Source organism: Agelaius phoeniceus, chromosome 13 (genome assembly GCF_051311805.1).
Source record: "Agelaius phoeniceus isolate bAgePho1 chromosome 13, bAgePho1.hap1, whole genome shotgun sequence".
Classification (NCBI taxonomy): Eukaryota; Metazoa; Chordata; class Aves; order Passeriformes; family Icteridae; genus Agelaius; species Agelaius phoeniceus.
The window spans coordinates 2,585,064-2,611,808 of NC_135277.1; the positions used below are offsets into that span (position 1 = coordinate 2,585,064).

Here is a 26,745-nt window from a genome sequence, read left to right on the forward strand (position 1 = left end):
GCTTTCCACATTCATGTGGGCATCCCAAACTTAAGCTTTAATTAAAATGAAATTTCCTGCTGACAGAGAGCTTAGGTGGCTAAATGATGTTAACCTTGGCACCTGGATGGGGAATAAGTCTGGGAAGCAAATGAGAACAGCAAGTGCATTAGCAGGGATGGAGACACAGGAGTCCCAGGCAGTTGCAGGTCTGTCTGGCTGTCCCATCATCCCTGTCTTTGAAGGCTAATGCTGGTATTTAAATTTGAATTGTGTGACTGCCTGAGTATCCAGCATGTCTTCTACCTCTTCCTCCTTTGGCAGGAGCTGCTCTTCTCCAAGCACTGTGTGCTGGGTTTCTTTTTCAGCACCTCCTCTTGTCTTTTGTCCATGATGCTGAATTTTGTTGCCAGGGCTTGTTTGGTAGGATGGGTGGAGATCAATGGAGGGTGTAGGGACTTGGTGCACTTGCAGAGGGCTTAGGTATGGTAATCACAGGGGAATCTGTGACTCCTAGTCAGGTACCACTGCTCAGGGAGTCTGGCTGCCTTCTCTCCCCAGCCTGCCCAAGTGAGTTTCAGGGTGCACAAACACAGGAAGAAACAGAAATGTTTGGGTAAAATATTTGCAGATTTTACAGTAGGAAATAACACAGGCTCTTCCAACCTCTTCTCCTCCCAACACATTGATAAAGCCCCTCCTTGTAGCTCTTCAAGCTGATAGTTATCCCATCCAGGAGCATCCCATGGGAATGCTCTTCAAAGGCTTCCTGGGCCTCACTGCCCTCTCCTCCTGTTTCCCAGGGCTTCTTGTTTTATCCTGTGCCCATAAACAGTACCAAAGGTCCTTGCAAAAATAGGAGAGGCACCACCTGAGGTGACCTGTGTTTGTTTAATCAAGGATAAAAACGCAAAAAAAAAATAGAAGCATCTGAAGTATATATATCTGAATGCCTTAGCAAAGTGCTCAAAGCTGAAATTTATTTTCACTTGACTGCTCATTTAAAAAATTCCGCACAGAAAGGGCTTGGTTATTTCTCTGTGGCAGTAAGAGATGCATATGCCAAGTTCTGTATGTGGTTGTGACACAGTACAGAGGTTGGGTGATGGCAGATCACAGTTGTGCCTCTCCCGTGTGCACAGCCAGATTGTTTTTCTACTGTATTGAAACCTGCTCTCGTAAACCAGGAATCTTGCCCAGTGAGCAAAGCCCTGTGTGGTGTGGCCGTAGGTGCAGTAAACCAGAGAGCCCTGTGATGGCCTGGCAGGAAATCAGTGTGTTTCCTTTTCTGTCACTTTGCTTCCTTGATGCTCTGGGATGGTTTAGTGCTGGCGCTGCTTTCCCAGGCGGTGCTGTCCCACCGGCACGTGCCGGAAAGGACGCGCTGATCCCGGAGCGGCACCGCGGGCTGATGGCAGCCTCGCCTCCTTGACCCACGACTCTTCTCCTGCCACCTCTTTTCAATGAGTCCTCAAAGGTAATGAGTTTAATTTGATAAACTGGGCCGAGGGTGAGGTGTCACAGTGGGTTTAGAAGATAAGCCTCCCTGCTTCTTATCAACAAGAAGCCAGTCCTCCCTGGAGAACTGTGTTTTCTGGAATGCATCACTGCTCCTTGGGTTCAGTGATGGTCTGATGATAGCGAGGAAGATAAAGATGGTGAGATTGGTGGTTTGTAACTCTGCTATCATTTCTTCCTCTGTGTCACCATCTTCCATCCTTATCTTTAACCATTCTCTTGTATCCTTACTTGTGTTTGTCTGCCAGGATGGTGATGTGTCTCCCAGTCATATTTAGGATGCTGTAGGGTGCACAAAGAGGAGAAAAAGTTCACTGTGGGAGCAGAGGTGCTTTGAGATAGAGTGGCTTCTTCACATTGAGCTGGCATGAAATGGAAGTTGACACCTTGTCGTGAGAGTGGGTGTCTGGAGGGACCCTGGCTCACAGAGTCCGACCTGAGTTGCCACCCCCATACTGTATCATAAAATCATTGAACCCTAGACTGGGTTGTGTTGGAAGGGACCTTAAAGATCATCTTCTTCCACTCTCCTGCCATGGTCAGGAACACCTTCCACCAGACCAGGTTGCTTCAAGCCCTGTCCAAGCTGGCCTTGAACACTTCCAGGGATGGGGCATCCACAGCTTCTCTGGGCAGCCTGTGCCAGGGCCTGCCCACCCTCACAGGGAACAATTTATTCCTATCATGTGTCCACATACATGCACATATGTGTATGCACACTACTGTGTCTGCTCTGACAACAGTGCTGGGGTGCAGCCCCAGGTGCGCCATCCCAGCGGAGGCGCAGGAAAGGAGTTAACGCTCGCTGGCTCGTGCACAGAAATACAATCCCCATCTCCTCTGAGCTCCCAGAGAGAAATCGGTGCAAACATCAAACCGCACGTCCTGTACCGAGGGGCCGATCCGCCGGAGCCCTGAACTTTCTCTTTGAGGTGGTAATGGCTTGGCTGGCAGCCAGGAGCGGCAGCCGTGAGCGGAAGGGGGGACTTCCAGAGATAAGCTATTTTCAGCCAACGGGGCTTCTCGCCGCGAAATAAATAGAAAAAAGGACGAGCTCTACGTCTGCGGTCATGTGTCCTGCTTTCGTGGATTTGGCCTATTTTCTGAAGAATGGCTGTAATTCAGCTTGAATTTCCCCTGGATTGCTGCCAGCAAAATAGGAAGCTGTTGCTATTGCCAAGGAGCAAACAGGAATTTATACAGTAACTCAGCCACAGGGATGAGATGACAGCTAACGGCTTAGCTGCTGCTAGGAGGAAAAGCAGACCTGGGAGGAACCTGGATTTTCTCAGGATCACAACAGTTCAGTCCTTTCTACATTAGCTTTGACATCATCCCCTTCAATCTGGACTGGGCAACATCGAAGCACAGTATCTGTGCTCAACACCAAGGGATGGGAGCAGAGCAGCTTTCAGCATTTAGAAAAATCACCTGTGTTTGAGTGATATTCAGAGTTAAAATGAACAGAAAGGAGCTTTAGAGCAGTTCTTTGCAATGCTAACCCTGTCCCCCACTTGTTCTGGCTCAGTGCTATGATCCTGTGGTCTCTCCTCTCCCTGTGCACAGGGGATGCTGAGTATTTCCCTTGCTGTGATGTAAGGCAGCTCCTCTGTGGGAATCCAGCCTTTTGTGATTATTTTTCTATTTAAATAACTTATTTAGTTATCGTGTGCACCATTTCCACTTCTGTTTCATTCTTTAATAAAGAAGGGGAGTAGTTTATCATGCTCAGCAGAGTATGGACGTGGTGAAAGACATACTGTTCTGAAGGATTTAAAGTTAATTTCCGTTGGACAGAGAGACCCTTGTTTGGGGTACTTCCACAGCCGCCTTTCCCCCCTGCTCTGGCTGCCTTGGGTCCACAGGGAGCCTTTGCCTTATGTCTTTGGGAAGCTCTTCCCCCTGCCTGGACCCCATGTGCTGGGAGGTTTGCAAGTCTGTAATGCTTTGGAGTCTGAGGGATACAGCTTGCACTCAGGCCTGCTGTGTGATGATAGGCAGCAGAGAGGTGCCTCTGGATGCCACAGAGCCCATCACCTCTGACTGCCCACTCCATCATGAAAGTCAGAGTCCCCATGCTGTTCTTGGGTTTTTGCCAAGACCTATGAGATACTTTGCTGTATGCACTGCCACCCCTTGGACCACCAGATTCAGGAAAGAGATCATCTTAGAGGCAGTTTCACCTCTTCCAGGCACTCCCCAGCAGCTGCCCAAGGGAATATCTCAATCTGTGCAGCAGGCAGAACAGGCTGTATCTCAATTTGCCATGGGCTTGGCCATCCCAGCCGAGCCAGAGCAGTGTGATGCCCATGGCTCAGCAGCACTGAGCACTCACTCAGCTCCCTTGCCCAGGCACAGCTCCCACCTCAGCAGGGCTGACCCTGCTGCAGCAGGAGGAAAATGAAGAGGGAATTGCCAGCACTGGTGCTGTTTGCTGTCGGCCCGATAAAAATGGCACCTTGCCCAAGTCTTCTATAAATCACAGGTTCCATTTGGAAAGGAGATTTCTGTGGTAATTAATGAGCCAGTATAAAGACATTAAATGGAGAATGTGTAGTGATAGAAAGGCTTGTCATTCACTGAGCCATCTTCCCCCATGTGAATAACCACAGGGGAACAAAGGCCAAACTCCTTATAGACTGAAGTGCACTATCTCTGATAGCTGGGAATGAAGTAATTCTCTGAAAATAACAAAGGCACAGTGAAATACATTAGTAAACTAATTACAAGAGAGCTGGTAAAAACAGATGCTGAAAATTTAAAGCTATTACTGGAATGATTGCTGGCAGAAAAATGGGGGCTGACAACAAAAAATTAAAAAATGCATCTCATTTAAAATTCATTAGCCTGTAAATCAGGACAGCTCCCAGTCTGAAAGCGAGGCTGATGGCATTTCTGTGGGCAGTGGTGATGAAAAGCTTCCTTGCCTTCACCTTTACGGATTCCACCAGTGCCTCCGGAGATGCCAAAACAAAGTGTGTGCTCGTCTGTGAGCACAAAAAAGCAGGGAAGCTGCTGACTTTGCTCAGGGAGGTCTGAGCAGGGATGTTTCTACTCAGAGGTGTTGTGAGGGCTGCTGAGGATAACACCTCGTGCTTGCTTGGCTCACTGCCTCTCCGAGCTGATGAAAAGCAGGATTGCTCGTCCATCCACACTCGATATTGGAAGGAGTTGGCTGCAAACAAAGTGGTCCAGGGCCAAAACCAGCTGTGTGGGAGCTTCCTCTTTTACTATCTCCATCAATATTTGGGAGAGGGATGGAAAACATCAGTATTGTGCAACAAATCAAAATGGTAACTATGTAATTTGTCTTAATTGTGTATGTCAGAGTAGGAAAAACACGAGGAGCTCTGGATGGGAATCTGGCATGAGAGACCTGCCTGCTGGCAGCTTTGCACGCTTTGCTCTGCCCTTGTCGAGCCAACCTTTCCCAGAGGCTTGTGGACAGCTTGCCTTTCATTTTCTCATTACTTCAGGGGTCTGCAGGGGCACTTGAGTGGGATAAATCATTGCTATTTTGCAAATAGAGCGAATGTGTGCTTCAGAGGAAAGTCCTGAAGAAGCCATTGCTGTGAATGCAACAGGAGGGGACATCTTCTGTGATGTTGGAGGGGAGCCTTGCTTTGTGGTGGAGGAGCCTCGTGTGATGCTGGGGTTTCTTAAGAAGTCACCCCACAAAAATACAGGAGCCCTTTGTGGTGTGCTGTACCTCTGGGCAGGCATCACAGCAGCCAGTGTTGCCTGGCCAGCATCACTCTTGGTGCTGGGGCTCTGTGCAGTTGACAGATAACCCCTTCCTGCACTGCAGAATCACCAGCCCCATGTGCAGTCCGCCCAGGCAAATTAAGAGTTGTTTATGGCATTTAATACTCCCCCTTCCCTCCAGCAGCAGGGCAGCAGGACCACAGGTTTGGCTTCACAAATGGTCGCCTCAGGATACACTAAATGCTGTCATGAGCCGGAGAGCAATTTCATCTTGAAAAATTACTGCAATAGAGCTCCCTGATAAAGGTCTCTCCCAGCAATGCCTCCCTCTTCGCCAGCAACTTCTTCTCTCCCTGAAACCAATTTGAGAACGCTAAAGGGGCTGTTTATTAGTGATCCCCCTGCAAAACAAGAGGGTGCTGGAAGATGGATAACCACCCTAGGCTGTCTGCTGTGCTGCTTGGCCTAGCAGGTAACATGATGGGATGCTGCCATGTGCTCTGAGCATGGAGGGAAGTGAGAAATTTGATCCATGGGATTGCCAAGATGCATCTTTCAAAGTGGTTTATAAGGAGCAGCATTGCCTCATGGGTAGAGTGTGCTATTGGTACTCAAGGGAGGGATGATGTTGGATTTTGGTTGTGACCATGGGTGGCACTTAGTGCCTGTCCCTAAAATAACCAATGACTTTGTAGGAAAGGTGTGAGGGAGCTCAGACAGCCCTGGTTTCTCACTGCACCTCAGAGAGGGTGCACAGGGATGATGCACAGGGACTTCCTGCTCTTGCTTCCAGGCTGGGATGATTTCTGGCTGCAGCCACATTGTAGTAGATCTTGGGTCTCAGGAGGCAGCATTTGGGCAGAGCTGCCACATGAGGGAGAGCATGGCAAATGCCAGATGATCTCAAGGGTTTCCTCTGGCATTGGCAGCTCCCCTGGCGCTCTCTGCTCCCCTAAGTTAAGACAAACAGGGGTGGTGGGCTGTTGAATATTGGGGGTGCTCCCTCACGTTCTTTACTGGAACAGTGTGGGCACAGTCTCTCTCTAGAGGTGCAGCATTTTCTAAGTTTTACAGAAATGGTAAGATACTGCAGTATAAAACAGTCCTTGGGCCATAGGGCTCCTGTTCATTTCCATGTGTGGTGCAGAGGCTGCATTTATCCAGTCAAAAATCTTTCCTGCTCACAGGAGAGTACCCCTACATCAACACCTGATGGTGATATGGTTAATTTTCCAATAAGTGAGCTATAATAAATACCATGAATATAGTAAGTTCTATAGGACTGGAATATGGGTTTGGAGACACTGTGATTGTGCAGGAGAGACTGGGTGTGCTGGCAATTAGCAGCACATTGAGTCAAGCTCAGGAAGAGGAGTGGAGCTGCAGTGCAGGCATTCAAAGGGTTTCCAGGTGCCACCCTACAGGGACCTTTTCAGGAAGAACCCATCATCCTCCTCACAGCTTGGTTCCTTCGCTCCTGCAGGGCGGGTAGAGCAACCAGGGGCTCCTGAGGATGTTCCCTCTGACCCCTGCTCTGCATGCAGTGAAAATGTGTTCATTACTTTCACAGGATATTTATCATCCCTAAGCGGAAGCAGCCCCTACAGGGCTCTGTGCTTTTTTCTGCTTCTGAAAGCAGCAAACCCAACAATAAGTCATGGGTCAGTAGCGTCCATCAGGGCTGTTCATTGCAATGCAGCGGGGAGGTGACCTGAGCTGGATTTGGCTCACAGTCATTTAATCTGTTATAAAAAAAGTTGAGAAGCCACAGTCCCAGACCAGACAAAAATTTGCCTCCTGGTTGACTTGAGTAGCCTCCTGCTACTTGAGTAGCAGATTTCCCCCCTACTCTTCTTGTAAAATATCTGTTGCATGTTCCCTCCCATGGGCAGCTGCTGTGTCCCACTGTGAGGCATTATCTCTGTTGTCTCCCTTTCATCCCTGTCCCAGGAGCTTGAGACAGGAGAAGAAAACAGGCCAGGTGGAGACTTTGTTGGTCAGCTAGAGAGGTCTGTATGATATGCTGTCTTCTCAGCCGATTTTAAATTCTTCCAGTCAGCTTTGATTGCAGGTGAAAATAAGAGACACGAGGATGCAAAATGCAGGGAGAACAGAGCCTGCACCATCCTCCATTCATGCTCTGAGCCATCCTGTTCGCTCCAGGGGAAGAAAACAACGGCCAAAGCAAAAGAGGAATAAGCACTTGTTTGCAAATATTCCAAATAAAAAGTGTTCAGGATTGACCATTTCCCTGTACCTCTGCACAGACCGAGGTGGGTCATCCTCCCTCTTTTATCTCACCTGGTATTTTGGTTCCTCTTAAATGAACTACATTCCTCTAAAATGTCTTCGTTGCCTCAAACTCTCCTGAGTCTTGCAGCTCATATTCTTTTGAGGTCTGAAGCTCAGCATGGACAATAGAGATTTCGGATTTTCCCCGCTATGATTAGTGGACAGGGGCAGAGAGGATTTTCCTCTGTGCTGGGAGAGGCACGGCTGCTCTTTAATATTTCCCTCCCTTTCCAAAGCTGAGAGAAAGGCGATTTTTCTTCCCTTTAGATGTGAGCGAAGGGCCCCGCTCCTGCTACTCCTGGAGAATTAAATAGATAAATGGGCGGCGCTGTTGTTCACGCTTCACTATGCACAAAGCAACTTGCATTCAAAATTGGGCTCATGGCAGTTCAGCAACAGCCTCGCACAAAAGCGTCATTAGACACGCAGGGCCGGCTCGCAGGCGCAGAGGCTGCTCTGCAGCTGGAGTAGCCACCGGGCTGGCCTGCCGTGGGCTGGGTTTTAGCTTTATCAAAATGCATCTTTAAAAAGTACCGAAAGAAGATTCAGTGTCTTTTTCTTAAAGGCTTGGGCAGGCGTTGCTGTTTGAAGGCAGGGGGGAAGAGAGGAGAGGATGGGATTTGTGGTGTCCACACACCCCCCGCCTTTTGTGCTGGCTCCTTCTCATTAGCAAATCCTCCATTTCCAGAGTGTGGAGGGGACAAATAAGACCTGAGTCTGCAGAGCCTTCACCTGCTGACTTCTTTGAGAATGTTCCCTGGCAGGTTGCTGACTTAGTGGGAAAGGTCTCTTAAGCCAAGAGGGAATTGAAAATTTAATCCCTCTGCTTGCCTTAGTACTGGTGGCTTTCAGGAAAAGGAGTTGGGTGCTCCGTGAGTCTCACAGATACTGAAGGTTGGTTCTGCTGGAGCTCTCAGCCTGATTCGAGGGTGGTTCAGGTTTGGCATTAATTGGCATGGTGTTCATTGTGTTTTAAAAAACAACCCTGGCTTCTGCTGACCTGAGGAGGAATTCAATTTTATTAGTACATAGAGAAATTCAGTATAAAAATCAGCAGTTCACTGTATATTCAGTATCAGAATCAGCAGTCATTGGAATGGAGCCAGTCTTGGAAGGGGTCAGCTTGCCTATGGCTTGTTCTCTGCTCTGGGCAAATAATTTGCCTCCCAGATTTCACCTTCCTCAGTTGTAACAGAGATAATGAAGCTTGCACTCTTTGGTAGGAGCATCTGGAAGCCCAGGTACTGGAGGCACACCCTCATAAAACTCTTGTTCCTTATACTGTGTTAACTGAGAAGCATTTTAGCCACATACCTCCATTGGAAATGGTCTGAATTTAACAGGTTGGTGGCAGAAATGTGAAGAAAGGATCTTCACTTGTGTGCTGCTATTTGTGGACTGTGTGGCATCTGTGGTGGTGTGGGTGCTCACTCCTCCCCAGCATCATCTTGTGTCAGAGCCAGCCTGGGTCTCTGTTTCCCCGTAAGTAATTTAAAATCAAGAGGCAATTTGAGTGCAGACCTAGCTGGCCTTCCCAAATGCTCTCCTAACACCATGTTTGGCACTGAACCTTTCAAGTCTTCCTCCTCTCCTTGTGCCTGCACAATGTTTGTGTTTTAATGACTCTAAAGGCCTGGGATTTGCTTTGACATACCAAGTTAATGTTTTCTTTTTCTATATCAAATCTAGGTCAATCTCTGGCTTAGCACTAATGCTGCACTGAGCAAAAAAGGATTGGCCACTAATGGTTTCAATTTAGTTTTTTATGGAGTAGAGAAAATTTCACTCGATAGCTATTTTCATTTTTATTCCATTGGCCTTTCCACTGGGCCTGTTGGGATGGAGAAAGTGCTCGTGATTTGATTAGAGGAGACCCCAGAATGAATCCTCCATGAATATGGATGAGGATGAGAGCTGCTGCTCACCTGTGTCCATCGGACATGCCTTCAGGGACTGCATCCCAGTGGGGGTTAAGTGGTGGGCAATCCCAAGCATGGTGGTTTCTTTATGGTAGAGCCTTGCCTGTGATCCAGCATCATCCTAGTTGAGGTCCTTAGTTATGTAACACAGGGGAAGGAGAGAAGAGTAACTCCTCTGCTTCATGTGTCTGTGTGACTGTAGACAGTCAACATTCAGTCTGAATCTAGCCTTGGACAGCATCTTTTGGAGGAGACTCCTCCATGCCTGCAGCATCAAAGGGCTGCCAGGACCATTCCCTGTCTGCTGTAAGCCCTAATTTTGTCTTTCTGTGCCCTGTGGCAGTTGCTGTGTACCACAGCCAAAATCCAGGTGGGATGATAGCAGAAGCACAGAGACATCACAGCTTGGAGCATTAATGTGGAGCAATGAGTGTGCATGTGATTTATGGTATTTTTATGGCTTGATGACACAAGGAGATGGCAGAAGGAAATTTAATGGGAACAGGGTGGCACTCACCCCTCTGATGATGGAAAAAAAGGCCTGGGGTAGCACCAGTCCCTCCATTGGCACATGGATGTTGCATTGCTGGATGGCAGAGAGCGCTGGCAGATGGATTAGTGAGTGCCTCCCCTCTTAGGAGCTCGCGGGTGAATATTGTGATTGCATGTATTTATTTTTAAAATTATTATAGCCATTAGCATAGAAATGAGCTGCAGCTCCCTGGCTGCTGGCCAACCCCACCCGGGCTGACGTGCAGCTCTTCTCCTTGGCGGCTGGAACAAAAGCACCCGGCTGGTGACAGGGTCCTGCTGCTTGCCACGGGAAGGCAAGTGACAAACAGGAGCCAGCACTCTGCTACATGAGTTTGTTACAGTCAGTTGGGACGTATATAAAAACCTCACATGGGTCAGCAGAGATTTAGCTCCTCCAGGCAATGCCCTGTGAAGCAGTTGAGCTCCTGTCCCTTTCCTCTCCTTCTCCCCAGTGATTTATTCCCAGGCTGAAAACCCAGTAATCACTCACATTGAAGTTTTGTTGCTGTTTTACAGGAGATGCTCCAAAAGTCTTTTGTCTCTGCAACTGTAAATAAACTCGTAAACCTGTTTTAAAAATAGCATTTTGTAGCTCAGTGCATGAATTTTTAATGCATCTTCTGCAAACCAGCTGGTCTTGGCAAGGGTCACAGTGTTTCCTAGGCATTTAACATAAAACTGTGCTTCAAAGCCACATTATAGTGTCGTTGAAGAGTAATATTTTACTTAACATCCTCATAACTGAATTATTTATAACTTTCCATGTTTTATTCATGATAAATATTAATACTGGTGTCTTTAAGAGTAGAGGTTATTGCTGCAGTTTTACCTATAAGAGGTGATATTATTGAAATAAAGGAATGGCGATGAATTCTGTAGCCAGCAGAGCAAAGTCTGTTGGGCGGTTCTCATTCACACCTCCCTCTTTTATCAACCCTGTCAACCACCAGAAAACCTCAGTGCTGAGCATCTGTACATTTGAAAGGGATTTTCCTACAGGCATCTGAATCCATGCTTTTTAAAAAAATTTTTAGAGAGCTTTGTGTAATTCTCAGTAATTCTTGGATTCATTTCTTGGTGAGAGTCCATAAGCTTTGACTTTGCAAAAATGCTCACCCTGGTCTGGGTCTTCAGCCTTGAAATGTTCTGCAGGCTCCCTTGAGCTCCCCTGCTGCAGGCACCCATGGATCCCCCATCTTTTGAAGCATCCCTTGCCACCTTGGAAGCAGCATCACCTGGTGATGAGAGACCTCCTAGCAGCCTTTGGGCTCCTTTCCATGTCTGAATGCTCTGAGCCATGATCAGTCTCATTTCAAGGCTAAATCTATATGAATTGGGTAAATTGCCATTGCACTATTGGGCTCCATCCTATAATCCTATACCAGAGAGGATAATTGCATTGGCTTTTATCTTGGGAAAGAGAAATACAATTTTCCGTGATCTTTCACCTTGTGCTGGTGTGTCGCCATCTGGCTGGAACATTGCGCAGCCACTCCCCGGTCTGGCTCCCGACGTGGGGCTGCCTGCCCATTCCACCCTCATACCTACAAAACCTTCCCAACCCTGCAACTGTGCAGGGCTGGGGCTTTGCTCCGTGCTACTCCATCAGCTTAACAAATCTGCCATCAGCGGGTTGAGAGCGGTGGCTGCGGGAGCAGCGCAGGTTAATGCAACACATATTTAATGTATGATTGCTAATGGCCATCTCCCATCTGCCTGAGCCCAACTGCAGTTTGCAGATGAATGATTAAGCTGCCCTGACACATAGGCAGCTTGTTCCTTAGCAGACCCACAGTCATTGCACTTGATGCTTGTAAAAGGGGACGAGGTTTTCTTGCTGGGGAGAGGGTGTCATCGGGTTGGGGCGGCAGAGCAGGGAGTTCTCCTGGAGTTTGTTTTGTATGGTAATGTGAGAGACCTTCCTGTGAATGCAGCACTTTAAATGAATCACGAGCTCAATAACCACTGGGATGTTTATTAGCTTTGAATATGTTTATTGCGGAGTCAACAGGCAGCACCTTCCAATTAATTAATAGTAATGATTACGGTATTATTTATGTAGCTCTAACAGCGTGCCAGAGTGTTTCCACACAGTGGTTACAGCTGTGGCTTGCTGGAACAGGCTGGTCTGTATTCACCCTGCGTGGGCATGCTGGGGCTCATCATTTGCTGTCGGGTGGTCCCAGCCCCAAAAGCCTCATTTTGCTGAGCTCTTGGCAGCTGCTCTTTCTTTTGGCTGAATCCTTTTGCTTCCCAACCTGGGGATGTGGCTGCTCCTGCTGCTGTGCTGGAAGGCAGAGTATGCAATGAGCAGGAGCACCTGCAAACAGGTGGAAATCAAGGACTGTATGTTTCACTAGGGTATTTTGGCATTCTTCTGCTCAAATTATTTAAATAACATGAGTTTAGGAGTCAAGCTGTACATATCAGAAGGATATTTACAACAGGTAAGACATTGATGGCAACAGAAAGGATCCATCTCTCTTTTGATGTGGACTAGGATCCAAAGACTGGTCAAGCTATTGGGAATGACCTCTGATAAGTGCCAGTGCAGTGTCTGTGTTTCTCGCTGCCCTGGCAGACCTTGCTAAGCACCATGAGGGTCCTGGAGCAAAGTCTGCTGTTCTGGTTGAGCCAATCATTTCAATGTGCAGAGGCAGGTGGGATACCAAGAACTTCCCACTAGTCTTGTTTTTCCATGCAGAAGGTTAGGCTGCAAGCTGGCCTTCTGCTCTTACATTACGTTACAGTCCCATTTGCATTGTGTGGGAAATGATTGTGTTTCTAGGTCATGTAAAGTTGCTGACATCTTCCAGTTGGCTCTTTCTTCACATGTGAATAATTTTGTCTCTCTTTTTGTCTTTCAGCAATGTCTGACTTCCACATCCACCCTCAGAATGCAGTGGTGGAGGAAGGCGGTGTAGCAAGATTCCAGTGCCAGATCCACGGCTTGCCTGAGCCAGTCATCCTATGGCATAAGAACAGCATGCCAGTCAACACAGACAATGAAAGGTAGGACATGTCTAAGCCATGTGCTGCTGGCCTTTCTCCAGATGGGAAAAGATCACTAGACTTTCTGTTGCTTCCAGTTGTGTTCAGACACAACTAACCTGGGCTAAGGGTCTTGGCCAATGTTTCCACCATGGAAGACTCTTTTGTTTAGTGTGTTGTGAGTTTTCTGGTTTGGCTCTCCTTTTGGGCAAACACCTTGTAGGAGTACTGGCATTTCCCAGGAGAAGTAGATAAAGCTATTAGCTGATTTTGAAAGGCTTGCACTGACCATCTCTGATCAACCCTGCTCCAGGTTTATTTTCCAGCATTGAGACCTGCCCAGCAAGCCTCAGAGAGCTGGGTAGCTTTGGCATCTTTCATCCCTCCATGGCTTCATTTTGTGTAACTCTTTCTGAGACAGATTCATGATTAGGATGAATCTTAGGATCTTGCATATGGGTCCTGGACTCTTGCAAGTGCTGAATTTCACTGTGGCTGCCATTTCCAGGTGGACTCCCTCATGTGTGGCAACTGGGGAGCTCTGCAGAGAGCTTCTCACAGCACCCTGAGCTGCCATTTCCCAAACAATCTCCTAAAGAGAAACTCCAGCTGCCTCCCTTCCCAGCCTAGACCTGGAGCGGCACGTCGCCGCTTCCTGTGTTTGACAGGCGCTCCCTTGGCGTCGGAAGCGTCCCTCATCAGGGTTTGGTGCGCGGCGCAGGGCAGCGCAGCTGGCAGGAAACGCGTGCCCGCTGCCGGCGGCCGCGCAGCCAGCGCCGGGGACAATCGCTCACAGCACACCTCGAGCAAACACTGACGCCCCTGCCTTGGGAATAGGCGAAACCAGGAAGCTGTAAATATTTTCCTGAAAGCCCCTATTCTTAAAAATGTCAGCTCTGCAGCAGAATGTGGTTGGGTTCTTTGGAGGCAGGAGAAAACACGAAGGCTGGAACAATGCCTGACCTTCTCAGAGTGGCAGTGAACTTACAGTAGAAGGACCCAAGAGGCCCAAATCTGCTGTGGAAAACTGCAACTGTCAGGTTTTGTTTTTCCTTGCATTTTTCAGCTAAGCTTTTTTTAGCCCAGCGCAAGGTTGATTTGTTGAACTTGATCTCCTCTGAAGGATTCTTACTCATACAGGTGCTGAACTGGGGACGTGGTAGAGCAGAGCCACTGATCCGAGGTGGCATCAGCAGAAGTAAGAGTGGAGAACTTTGCTGGATGCCTTGTGGCATCCCAGTGAGATGTTGCAGGACAGGAGAAGTTCCCCTGAAGTCCTTCATGCATCATTGATCCTTTGCATTTGAACCCAGGGACACAGCTGTGGAGTTGGTCAGAAATGTGGCAGGGATTTAAATATGACCAGGACTTCTTTTCTCCGAGGCTGGGGAACCCCAAGTTTGAGGAACACCAAGGCTGAAAAGCCAAGACTTTTCTCCAACCCAGAAAGGTCCAAGCTGTGCTCGTTCCTGCTGCTTCTCCTCTGGGATAGAGAGTTTGCCCAAGCCCTGGAGGATGTAGCCTAGGAACAGTTTCCTTACACTCGTGTCCTGATTTTGAAGAGATTTGGCTTTTTGTAGGAGTAAAGTTATTGGGGAAGTTTTTCATTGTCAGCTCAGTAGATTAATCTCTGACACCAGAGCCTGGGTGATGAGAGTTGCTTCTCTAACTGAATTGGATTTCTGCATTAATCACGCTTGGTGCATTTCTGCGTATAAAGTGTATATAAATTTGTATGCCGAGTCTTGCACTTGGAGGCTTTGAAGGCAGAATAATAGCTTTGGAATTGAATCCTCTAATGCTGTGGGCAGATTGTTAACAAAAATGAAGGCTTCTTGTAGTATAATTCATCCAAAACAATGGGCATTTTAAAGTCCCAGAGAGATTGCAATCAACTTGGGGCCATGTAGAACTGATTGCTGTCGTGCTGCCACCGACACGGAGCCACACGTTTAGAACGCGGCGCAGGGAGCAGGTTATAGGCACTTAACCATATGCTGATATGGAGAAAGATATTCTTCATCTTCCGGACGGAAATGGATTATTAACTCATCACAGTGTAATGACTTACTACCAGCCAATTTAAACAAGTGGTTGCCAAGCAACCTGTAATGTATGTGTACATATATGTGTGTATGCACGCATGATTTAAATGTGCCTGTGTTTTAAAGATATAAAATATTTATTGATGTTTACATTTGCCCACGCAATATTTATTTTAAACATTCCTTTTCATGCATCCGAGGTTTTAAGGTCATACGGATTTGAGTCCTGGGCCTGGAGTGGGGAGCGTGGAGCACAGGTTTCTGATGCCTGTCCTTGGTCACTGTGCTTCAGCTGATGAGTGGTAATTCCCATGTCATGATAACTGTAATGTCAGCTGTCTTCACATGCAAATGCACTGCCAGAGCTATTCCACAGGTTAAATAGGAAGCATCTATTTTGTAGCCTTCCAACAAAAATCACCATTTCTCAAGGATGCATCAGGAGATAAATTATTTTCTTTTATTCCCCCGTAAAAGAAGACCAAAGGCTCAAGTATCCAAAAAAACCGAAGTACTGATGCAGAAGCAGGCTTGGGCTCAGCCTAAAGGGGTGTTGACATTCTGGTGGTATTGGCACCTCTGCACTGGGATGCAGGGAGCCAGCCTGCCTCACCTGGATGGGTGTGCAGCCTGCTGTCACATCATGTCCTGCTTTGCAAGCTTTTGATTCTGTTTTGTCTCCCCACAGGTACACGCTGCTCCCCAAGGGGGTTCTCCAGATAACGGGGCTAAGGGCAGAGGACAGTGGGATATTTCACTGCGTTGCCACCAATATTGCTAATGTGAAGTTCAGCCGGGAGGCCCGGCTCACCGTGTCAGGTTAGTGCCAGCTACGCTGTCCTGGCTGCCTTCCTGTCTTCTTCCCACTGCTGCTCTGGACCAGGACAGTTTAAGAGAGCTTCAGGCTAACACACTGAGAGGCATTCCTCTGTCCAGCCGTAACACCTTCCTTGTTCTGCATTGTTGGTTGTTAAGATCCCTTCCAGTATGGTACATCCCAGATTCCCTGTGGAAATGGAGATTGCATCTTTGGAGATAACAGGCAAGGGAAGTCTCCCCAGGGATGGTTGAGTGGGTGTTTCTGAGTTCTTTCTTACATGCAGCCAAAGGTCTTTCCCCTGAGCTCTCATGCTCCTGTCCATCATATACATGTAATTGCTGGTACCCAGGAGCTGGAGGCTTTCCAGCACACATCTCACAGCTTCCCATCACCCTCCAAAACACTGCCTGGCCAGTGGTTCTGGAGCAGACTTAACACCTGTACCAAGTGTCATATTAGCCTCTGCTGACTGTAAAAAAGCAACATGTGTGAAATGGGGTGAAGCCGAGGGAAGAGTGATGCTGTGTATATCAACTCTGATGGGAAAGAAAGCAGGTTAACTGGTTCTGAAAGACCTGGGGGCTTTGGGTACCTGTTACTTATCTGTTTGCTTGATCTATGCAAACAGTAGCCACATAGAGGGAATAAAGAGCAGTAAATTATCAATGTGGTGAAGTTCTTTGTGTCAGTTTACTGGCCTGAGTTTCTATTTCTCGCAGGGCAGAAAGCTCTAGTTGTTCTCATCTGACCATCCCTCATTACAGATGGATATTTTCCAGGTTTCCTGTCCATGAAACATTTGTGGTTTTTTCTCCTCCTTAAAGCAGTCAGATGATGAATATGGGCACCGTGTGTAAGTGTTTGTTGAAGGGTTTGGACCATGCTTCAGTGCCTGCACTGCTGTAACTGGACATTTGCATGGAAAACTCATTGCACTGGGTTAAACCTCCACAGAAAAGGTTTATGCTCTGTGGTGTTTGCTAAGAACACACAAATATCTGTTAGATCAGGACAGCAGGTATGTGTTAGCATGTGAACCCTGGGCTTTGGCACGGCAGCAGAGGCTGTGGTGAGCCACAGAGGTGCACGGGGCATTGCTTTGCTGGTGTGGGTGTTGTGTCAGTAAATACTGAGCTAACGTGAGTGCTGCTGTGCACATGGCATTAGGCATGATGGGGTAAGCAGAATTCTTGCAAATCTTTTGTATCTTGGGAATGGTCTCTCTGCTCTTCATGATGGCAGGAGGGCTCCCACTTTTCCCTGCTGGGCAGCAGCTTCAGCCATTGCTTCACCAGAGAAGTAGAGAAGCACCAGATCAGCCTCCCTGAGGTTTCCAATCCAAGCCCTGGATTGGGAGGGAGGAGGGAGAGGGTGAGAATGGGCTCTGGAAGCCTGTGCCCTGCAGGGTACTGCCACAGCCCGGCAGGAGGGGAGGAGGAGGAGGGTGGCTGCCCGTGGGGATGAAGGAGCCTGCTTGCAGTGCTCTCCCTCCTCTGCCTGGCGGTGGTGGCGGGGCTGCCGGCAGTGAGCAGCACAGAGATGTCTTCCAGTCCTGCTGACTGATTATTTTCAAGTGCCTGCTCAGCGGAGCTGCTCCCGAGGGGGCTGCCTGCCTCTCTGCACTGACACCTTTCCAGTGCAAGCTGTGGCTCTCTCTGCTGCTGTCCTTTTGATCAAGATCTGGCAGGCGATGCTCCTGTCTCTGCTGGAGTGCCTGTCACTGCTGGCAGTGCTGGGGACCTCCCCATCCTCACTGTGACTGCTGCTGGCAGAGTCCCTGGGGACCACAGGCATCATTAGAGCCTTTTCCCCTTTCAGAATAGATCCCTGCACTGCTGTGAACCCTGTTGAGCTCCAGCAGCACTCGCCTGCCACGAGTCCCTCATTTTATCATTCCTTCCTTCCTGACCCTGCATCAAAGAGCTGGTCTGATTGAAGAAGGAAACCTCCTCCTTGATGTTGGGACATGGTCGGTCCCTTTGTGCAGTGCTGACATCTGACTGCTGTGCCCCAGTCCCTGCTGGCCCTGGAGCTGTCACTGCTGTGGGTGATGGGCTCAGCAGCCAAGCTACAGGGCCATTCCATGGCCTTTGCAGAAGGTGAGCAGTAGTGGGAATGCCAATTCCAGAGCTGGACAGCATTTGCCCAAACTCAAGGAGCTGAATCCACACTTAAAAACCTGAATATCTAAGACTCAGAGTAGAAATCAAAGAATGTGATATTTAAATATTTTATTGTCAAAGTAGTGTGTTTCATAAATTCTGCTTTGAACTTGGCTCCCATTTGCTGATATTCTTGGGTGACCTTGGACAATTCATTTCATTTCTCCGTGTTTTGAAATATTGAAATCGCTATATAATACGCTGATAATACCGTATTATTCTAAGCGTGAACATTTAGTATTGTGATTCAGAACAATAAATCTACATGGGTTTTAAAGGCACTCCGAGGTACTGAGGGGAAGGTATTGTTTTTCAGATCTCTTGGGGTTAACCAGCTGGTCATATGAATTTATTGTGCATTCTGGTTCTCATCAAAAAATCTGCATTTTATGGCTTGCAGTGAAATGCATTTAGTGAGAAAGTCAGCTCTTAAGTCACGCTGACACGGTGATTTTTCTTGGATTTTGCCCATTTACACACAAGCTCGGAGTCGCTTTATCATTCCCTGCTTAGCCCCCATAGGAACAATTCACAAACGAGCTGCTCTGATCTGTGCTTGCCCTTGGACCACTGTGGAATCCCCCTGCTATGCCCTGATTCCAGCCCCTGAGCTGCTGTGAGCGAGTAACACTCAAAAGTGCAGGAAGAAATTGTTTTTCTTGGAGAAAAGCCCCTGTCGATAGATTTTGGTGGATCACTTCTCTGTAACGAGCATTTTGAACATTGGAAAGTCCATGTACAGGAGTCAGTGTGGGTTGATCCCTTTGGCAAAGCCCAGCCAGGGCTGTGCTCCCCAGCCCTCCCTGTGCCCCACTCCTGCTTGGGGGCAGATGACCAGTCCAGGTATTTGTCTTTGCAGGTGTACAGAGCTTTTTTTGCCAGCAGCTGTAAGATTGATGGAATTCCTTAAACACTGCTTTGACCTCAGCATTTCTCATCAGAGACAGGGAGGAAGACTCATTTTCAGTATTCCCATTTACTGATGGAGAACTGAGAATATCTCTTGGGTTTTCTCCTCTCCTGCTTCCAGAAAATGGGAGTAAAGGCTGCAGGGACTTTCGGCCCAGGGATAAGGCACTTTTCAGGGTCTCAGGAGATATGGGTTCAGCTGTAGTATACATAACACAGGATGATTGTTTTGTCCCATGCCATTGTTCTGTCTAGTGAAATGTGTTTCCTTTTGCCTTTCTTGTGCCTGTCTGGTGTCCAGGGTCCTTGTGCCAGGATTTTGTTCTTTTATGGGTCTGCACATCCATCTTGCATGATGGGTTTTATTCTTGATTGCTGCCACTTGGTGCTACTATAGTGCAAATAAAGGATTACTGATTGTATCATGAGCAGCAAATATGTCACAGTTGTATCAGTGCAGTGGGATGCATCCTCTCCTTGCAGGAAAATTGTAGGAAAAAGTAGGGTGCAGTCATCAGAGAAGTCTCCTCTCAGAAAGCTCCTCAGCCGGAGTCAGGGACTGTTACCTCCATCATTCCTTGTCCCAGGACAGGTCTTTTGGAGCAAGTGACACCAGCAGCAAGAGAGGATGCTCACAGAGACAGAGTTAGGTATTGTGGTCTGTATGGTTTACTTTGTGGTTTGAAATGCTGAAAGATAAAGCAACCCCCTCATTTATTTGCATTCCTGCTGTCTTTCATGTTGTGTTTTCCTTATATACCATGCACATCTTCTCTTTGCAGTTCACAGTGCAGTTCCTTCTTTATGTTGTTGATATCCAGGTGTTTACAGGGCTGTTTGTGGCTGGATCATTTCTTCAGGAGTTTTCCCCAGGAATAATCAATGCACACTTAAAATATGTTCAGTGTGACTGTCACACAAACACTGTGCTCCTTTTGTTTCATGTACATCTCAGGTTTATTGAGGGTTACACCAGCCACATAATTTAGAATCCTGGAATGGTTTGGGTTGGAAGGACCCTTAAAGACCATCTCATTCCACCCCCTGCCATGGACAGGGACACCTTCCACTAGAGCAGATTGCTCCAAGTCCTGCCCAGGCTGGCCTTGAACACTTCCAGGGATGGAATCCACAGCTTCTCTGGGCAGCCTGTGCCAGGGTCTCACCACCCTCATAGGGAAGAATCTCTTCCAAATACCTAAACTGAATTTCCCCTCTTCCAGTTTGAACTCATTACTCCTTCTCCTATCACTACAGCTCCCAATGAAGAGGATGTGTGCTTAGAAGAGATGTACTTGGAGGATACCCAAAGTCCTCGATGTTCCCTTTAACAAGAGGCAATCAGAAGCATTCTGACCGTGGTGCTGTCGTTGCAGGCTCCCACTCCACCGTGTACAAGGACCCCATGATCCTCGTGGGCCCGGAGAACCTGACGCTGACCGTGCACCAGACGGCGGTGCTGGAGTGCATCGCCACCGGCAACCCCCGGCCCATCGTCTCCTGGAGCCGCCTCGGTAAGCCTGGGGTCACTGGGGTTTCCTCCTCCTCCTCCTCCTCCTCTCCATAGCCATCATGTAGGAAATAGGTAGGTGCCACTGACTGTTTTATACAACAACCGATTCACCCTCTCCCTTCCCACAGAAGGTAATTGTAGGCTTGAAGTGCTTTTTATCCTCATGTCTACACTTTGTTTTTTCTCTCTGCCAAGATTCTGTTTTCAGCTGTTAGAGAAGTGGGTTGGTTAAACCTGTAGATGTTTCATGAAAGGTGATAATTTTATCTTTTCTCAAGTGACAGCATCTTCTGCTGCTGCATCAAAAACATCACCACTGTTGGCCTAGAGAAGCAAAATCATACACAAACACATCTTTCACATAAAAACAGACTTGAAAGAAATTTGCTGCCTGTTCAGGGAGTTTTAAAACAATTTTAAGGGGGAGAGAGTGTTTAAAGTGTGTCTGAAGCCCTGAAAAAACAAATGCTTGCTGCTGGGGTCCATGATATGTTTTTAAATCAGCGTGGAAACCAGAGACAGTGTCTGATGGCATCATGCAAGCCAGGAGGAGCAGAGGGCTGTGTTTCTCTAAGGTTTATTTTAGGTTCTAACTTTGTGATGATAGCTTAGAAACTGTTTTGCTCAGAGCAACACTTCCATTGCCCACAGAAACCTGTGCTGAGCGAAGAGCTGATGAATTTTGTTTTATCTCCCACAGCTTGTAACTCTGGCTGTGTGCACAGTGGGGTTGGATTCAGTTGGGATTTCTGGAGATATTGTGGTCCTTGAGGTCACATGAATTTTGGGATGCTCATCTCCTGGTGTCTCCCAAGGTGGTTGTGAAGCACAAACAGGACAATTCTGTCTCATGCTGCTGTGCTGGATGTGGGACTCCACCCCCACAGCTCTCCAAGGGTCATGGTCAGCTCATGGGCAGGGTGATTTCCCACTCCAGAGCTGCCTGCCAGGGAAGGAGGACTTGCATCCAATATCAGTTGCACTTTTTTCCCATGTTTTCCCTCCTTGCATCCTCTAGTGGCTTGTAAAATCAGCCTTTGTATGCCACTAACTGGTATTTTTGCCGCCAGAGCCATAACCATCAGATTGATGCCGTTTTAAAAATTCCCCAGATACTCTATATCACTGGTTTGGTTCTCTTGGACACAAGACAGCTCTATGTTAGTGCTCAACTATAATAAACTACTTTATAATTGCCTTAATTATAAGTGCTTATTACCTTCTTCAAAACACTTGTCTCTATAGAGCAGTGCAATAATGAAGATGTAATAGCACCATGCAATGTTTGTCTGGATGGTCTGAGCTCAGCCTTGCCTTCCACCAAAAATAAATACCCTCTCCACACTGCTTTGCAGCACAGTGGCAGAATCAGAGCTACTGAATGGGAAACAGATCTTGTTATTTTCCCTTCCCTTCAGCAGGAATGTTTCCTGTCCAAAGCATCACAAGGTCTCATTTAAGATGACAGTGATCCTGACAGTGGCGCGGTGCACGGGCTCTCTGATGACTTGGAGGCTTTGTCATTTCTTTGTAGCCATTTCGGAAGCACTTTCATGTCTCCTTGTCTGTGTGATCATGGGGAGGAGAGGGGTTTGTGCTGGACAGGGAGGTCCTCAGAGCATCTATCAGCTCTGGCTTCCTCCATGTGAAGGTCTTCTTCCTGAAGTTCCTCCTACAGATAACTCACTCAGCTTGGGAAAAAAATCTCCTTAATCCATTTGCAGAAATAAAAAAAAATCCACAGCCACAAAGTCTTAGAGAGATCCAGCTGATTTAGCAATAGGAATGGCTTAATTTAAGCAAAAAAAGTCAATTCTGTGTGAGCATCTTTTTTGCCTCGTAGAAGTAAGGAAGAGCTGTGGCATTGCTGTTGTGGTGGGACTTTGCACAGGGCACGTTGCCTTTTTGGAAACTCTCTGAGCCCCTTTGCTCACAGTTTTGACATCGTGGCATTTCTTCTGTCAAAAAGGAGCAAAAGAACAATTTTGCTTTCACAGCTTTCTGGTACAGGGGAAAGCAAGCCATAAACACCATTTGCACTTCTTGCTTTGGCTTTGCTAAAACCTGGCCGGTTTTCAGTGGGAAAAGCAGCTAGCTATATTTTGCTTGAAGGAAATCATTCAAATTCTGGGCCAGTTTTTGAGTGTCACACAATCAATTTTGAATTTAATTTCTTTGGGAATATGTTGCAGCCCCTGACCACAAACAGAATTCCTGTGTCTCACCGTGCATGAAATGTCAACATTCATTAGAGAGCAGGCTCTGAGAGAGATGTAAAATCATTAAGGGTTTGTTCAGGGAAGATAGGGCTTTTCCTTTCAGAGCTACGCACTTCAGGCTTGGACCTGTATGTGTGCACAAATGAATATCCTGGGCACTTACTGCAAAGCCTTTTGAATGAACGACGATTTTAATGTATCCTTACCCTTTAACTGACAGGCCACTGAGCTGGCCTCCATAAAAGGTACCAAAGCAGAATAATAAACTATTTAGAGAGATACAGAAAAGTGAGGCGAGAAAGAAAGGACAGTGATTATCTGATAGCGTTATACAGAAGTTGTCAGAAAGGGCCGCACAATGGGAAGGAAATTACTAAAGAGGGAGCCATTCAAGAAGTAAACTATACAACAATTGTAGGAGCCAATTAATTGGTAACTTATTGGACACAGAAGCTTGCAATAGATGGCTGACTGGTTGACAGGAGCACCGTTCCCGTAAGTGTTTAGAAATAATAGAGTAAATTTCACCACTTCACATACTGAATAGTCAACTGTTGCAATGTACTCTAAATATGCTAATCCACAGTGCCCGGTGTCCTCAGGAGCAGGAGACCCATGTGTCTAAAAAGTGGAAGGCTACTATGACACAATACAAAGAATTCACAAAAGACCTAAATGATCAACATTAGAAAGTTGTTACTTTCTTTCTACTTGCTACTTACAAAAGAAAGGCGTTCGTGTTGTTGCATATTCATATTGCCTGGCACGTTTTAAGGGGCTCTGTAATTGGTGCTGGTGTGCCAATCACTCGGTTAGCAGGCGGAGAATGGGCTCCAGAAAGCATCACATACACCTTGGAAAAATAAATAACGTGGCTCCCAAACTGCAGGCGTCCTTCATCCAGACTTCACCCCCATGGGGAACCTGGAAGGACCTAAAGGAAGGCTGGAGGGGGACTTTTTGCAAGGGTGTGCAGTGATAGGACAAGGTGGGAATGGCTTTAAGCTGAAAGAGGGTAGATTTAGATTGGCTGTTAGGAAGAAATTCTTTGCGGTGAGGGTGGGGAGGCCCTGGTGCAGGTTCCCCAAAGAAGCTGTGACTGCCCCATCTCTGGAAGTGTCCAAGGCCAGGTTGGCTGGGGCTTGGAGCAACCTGGGGTAGCGGAATGTCTCTGCCCGTGGAAGGGGGATTGGAATGGAATGATCTTCATGGTCCCTTCCAAACCAAACCATCCTATGATTCAGTGAAGTCCCTACTTGTCTATAGCCAGAGCATCTTTGGGGAGCATCTCCCATTTGGAGAATGGTCTCCTTTATTAATTAGAGGTCACTCTGCTCTTCGCCAGAGCTGAACCTCCCCATTTTGTCCTCATCAGCTGAGGGATCAAAAGAGAAAACCTGTCAGGAATTTCCCTCCAGACTGGCTTTTTTTCAGCCCTCAAATTTTCTGCTTTTGACTTCTTTAAAAGAAGTAGAAGGTCATGTTAAATGAGCAGTGGTTTCAAGCCTGCCTGGGTCCTGACAGCTTTGGGAACTGAGCAAATGTTGGCTTTTGCAGTCTTTCAGATCTCCTCCATGAAGAGATGACTTAATGGTGGCAGGTGATGCCAGGAAGGTGGATTTGTAGGGTTTGGATTGCCTGATCCAAACCATTCTTCAGGTCTCCCTGTAAAGAAAACAGGGTTAAAATAAATAGCAACCTTTGCAAAGCAGGTGTGAGTCCCTCAGCACAGCAGTTCTGCAAAGTGCTGAGCTTTCAGATGCAAGGAATTTCTTGTGTAAACACTCTGTATTATTTATATGTGTTGTCAGTGTTGCTAAGTTGGACTAGATATTAGCTGAAGACCTTCTAGCTGACTGCAGGATGGCTCAGGCCGAGTGAGGCACAGACTGAGGAGGATGGAACAGACTGGGAAAGTAGAGATGTTTCTGTAGAAGCCCTTTTCAGTGCTTTTGGAAAGGGAGGGGTTGAGTGAGAAGTGTCTGAGGTGATCAGACACAGTGACCTTTGTTGGCTGTTAGAGGTGGCCACACTGACCCAAATGGCAGATCCACCAAGGCTTCTGAGCTTGGAGGGCTTTGTTCTCCAGGGAAATTAAAGATGTACGGACAGGAGATGTTTCCTCAGACCACCAGACTTCTCATAGCTGGAGTTGGAGAGATAACTGAGGGCATATTGACACTGGTATTTGGACTGGGGGGGAGCACCTGCTGCAGGCTGAGTCTTTGCATGCTAAAATGATGGAGCACTTTATAAATAATGCAGTAAAACTGCTGACATTCAAGTCCCATTTCCGTGGTATTTCTCAAGGCAGTGATGTGATGAAGGATCCAGGTGTGACCACTTCATGTCTTTCACTGGTCCCATCCCTCCCTCAAGAGAGAGATTTGATTTTTACACCTATTGTAAATACAAACTTCCAAAAGGTCTAACTGAAAAGATGAAATCAAGTCCAATTTGGATTTAATTCAGACCTCTTTACACTTCAGTTCAAATGCTGTTTGGAAGGAATGGTTCTTTGTTATTGCTCATTAAATGTAGGACAGGTCATGTTTTACTGTCCTTTTTTATGACTGAGCCATTTACTGCAGTGGTGGCTTGGCCAGCAGTGTGATTCTTTAATGACATTGTTTTTCTCTCTCTAAAAGATCCAAGCATTTTTCTTTGCAATGCAAATAATGAAGAGGTCTGGCATTTCCTGTCTAATGAAGCAATGAAACCTTTAAGCTTCAAAATTTCCTGAAAAACAATTATATGCAGAGCATGGCAGGAGATAGGTTTGGAAAGTGCCTTTGTAGCTCTCAGCCCACGCTTTGCCCATGTTTCCTAGCAGGATCCTGCCTGGAATCTGAAATGGGATCTCTCACTCCTATGGTTGTATTGGGCTTGCATGATAAGGTTTTGGTGGTGTGGGAGCTACAGGGATGGATTTTTACTGAGGGAGTTGCTGGGAGCTTCCTCATATCCAATGGAGCCAATTCCAGCCAGCTTCAAGGTGGGCCCACCACTGCCCAAGGCCAAGCCCATCAGCAGTGCTGGTAGCACCTCTGGGATAATAAATTTAAGAAGGAAAAAAATGTTATTACACAAGAGCAAATTGCAGCTGGAGAGAGGAGTGAGAACATGTGAGAGGAACAGCCGTGCAGACCCCAAGATCAGTGCAGAAGGAGGGCCAGAGGCTGCTCCCAGTGCCAGAGCAGAGATTCCCCTGCAGGCTGGGGTGCAGCCCGTGGTGGGGCAGCTGTGCCTCTGCAGCCCATGGAGTTCCACAGGCAAGCAGAGATCCATCTGCAGTCCATGGAGGAGGAGGAGTTTTCCCAATCTGTTCCAGAACCTGTTGGTTATGAATGAGCAGTGGTTCTCAAATTCTCTAATATTTTTTATTATGCAAAGCATGATATTAAATCTCAAGCATGTTTTTGCAGGGTGACTTTTAGCTAGCCCTGCATGCTGTCTGTGTTGGAGTTGAAGCTCATGGCAAGATTATGGCACACTTTGGAGCGCAAGACCAGGCTTTTCCAGTGTAGGGGAGCACATGAGTATGGAAATCTCATGGGGAGGTCAGGTGGGGCCATCACCAGGGCTGGTTCTTGCTTCTCTGGTTTCTGTAGGTTCTTTAAACTCCTCCATGAGCAAACTTGAGAGAACTGAATCCCTGATTCTTGTCTGATGAAAGGGTGCTCCGTTTAACTGCTCCTCCAGTAAAACTCCCCTGCCTTGCCCCTCTGCTCAGACACCCTGACGTGCTAGGCCTGATTTAGAGCTGCCTTTGTCAGACAGTGTCTTAAAACACAAATCAATGAAACAATAGAAAGCAATAGCCTGATACTAATGAAACACATTGTAATTAGAGCTGGCTGGGAATTTTCCAGAGAAAACAGGATAAAAGTGAATTCCCTGATACTGAACTATTTCACATGCCTCATATCCAGCACTTGGGGTGGGGGCAGCCATTTTCAGTTGCGCTTCCAAGCAAGAGTGAATGAGATCTAACCACCAGCTGAGAGACCAGCTCCTCAGCCCTTGAGCTAGTGTGTGTTCAAGAGCTAAGGAATCAAAAATCCAGGGTTCTCTTACTTGCAGAAGCCACAAAAATCCATCAAGGGTTATCAGGTAAAGTGGTGTAACTTCTGGGTGAG

General features: G+C 47.2%; 1 protein-coding gene across 1 annotated transcript in view; it reads left to right on the forward strand.

Moving 5' to 3' along the window:
• The window catches only part of IGDCC3 (immunoglobulin superfamily DCC subclass member 3), a 101,144-nt gene that overhangs the window by 44,278 nt on the left and 30,121 nt on the right, over positions 1-26,745 (forward strand). The window contains exons 3-5 of the mRNA XM_054642357.2: positions 12,815-12,959; positions 15,672-15,802; positions 20,251-20,388. Of these exons, the coding sequence (XP_054498332.2) occupies positions 12,815-12,959; positions 15,672-15,802; positions 20,251-20,388 (414 nt within the window). The remainder of the gene's footprint in view (positions 1-12,814; positions 12,960-15,671; positions 15,803-20,250; positions 20,389-26,745) is intronic.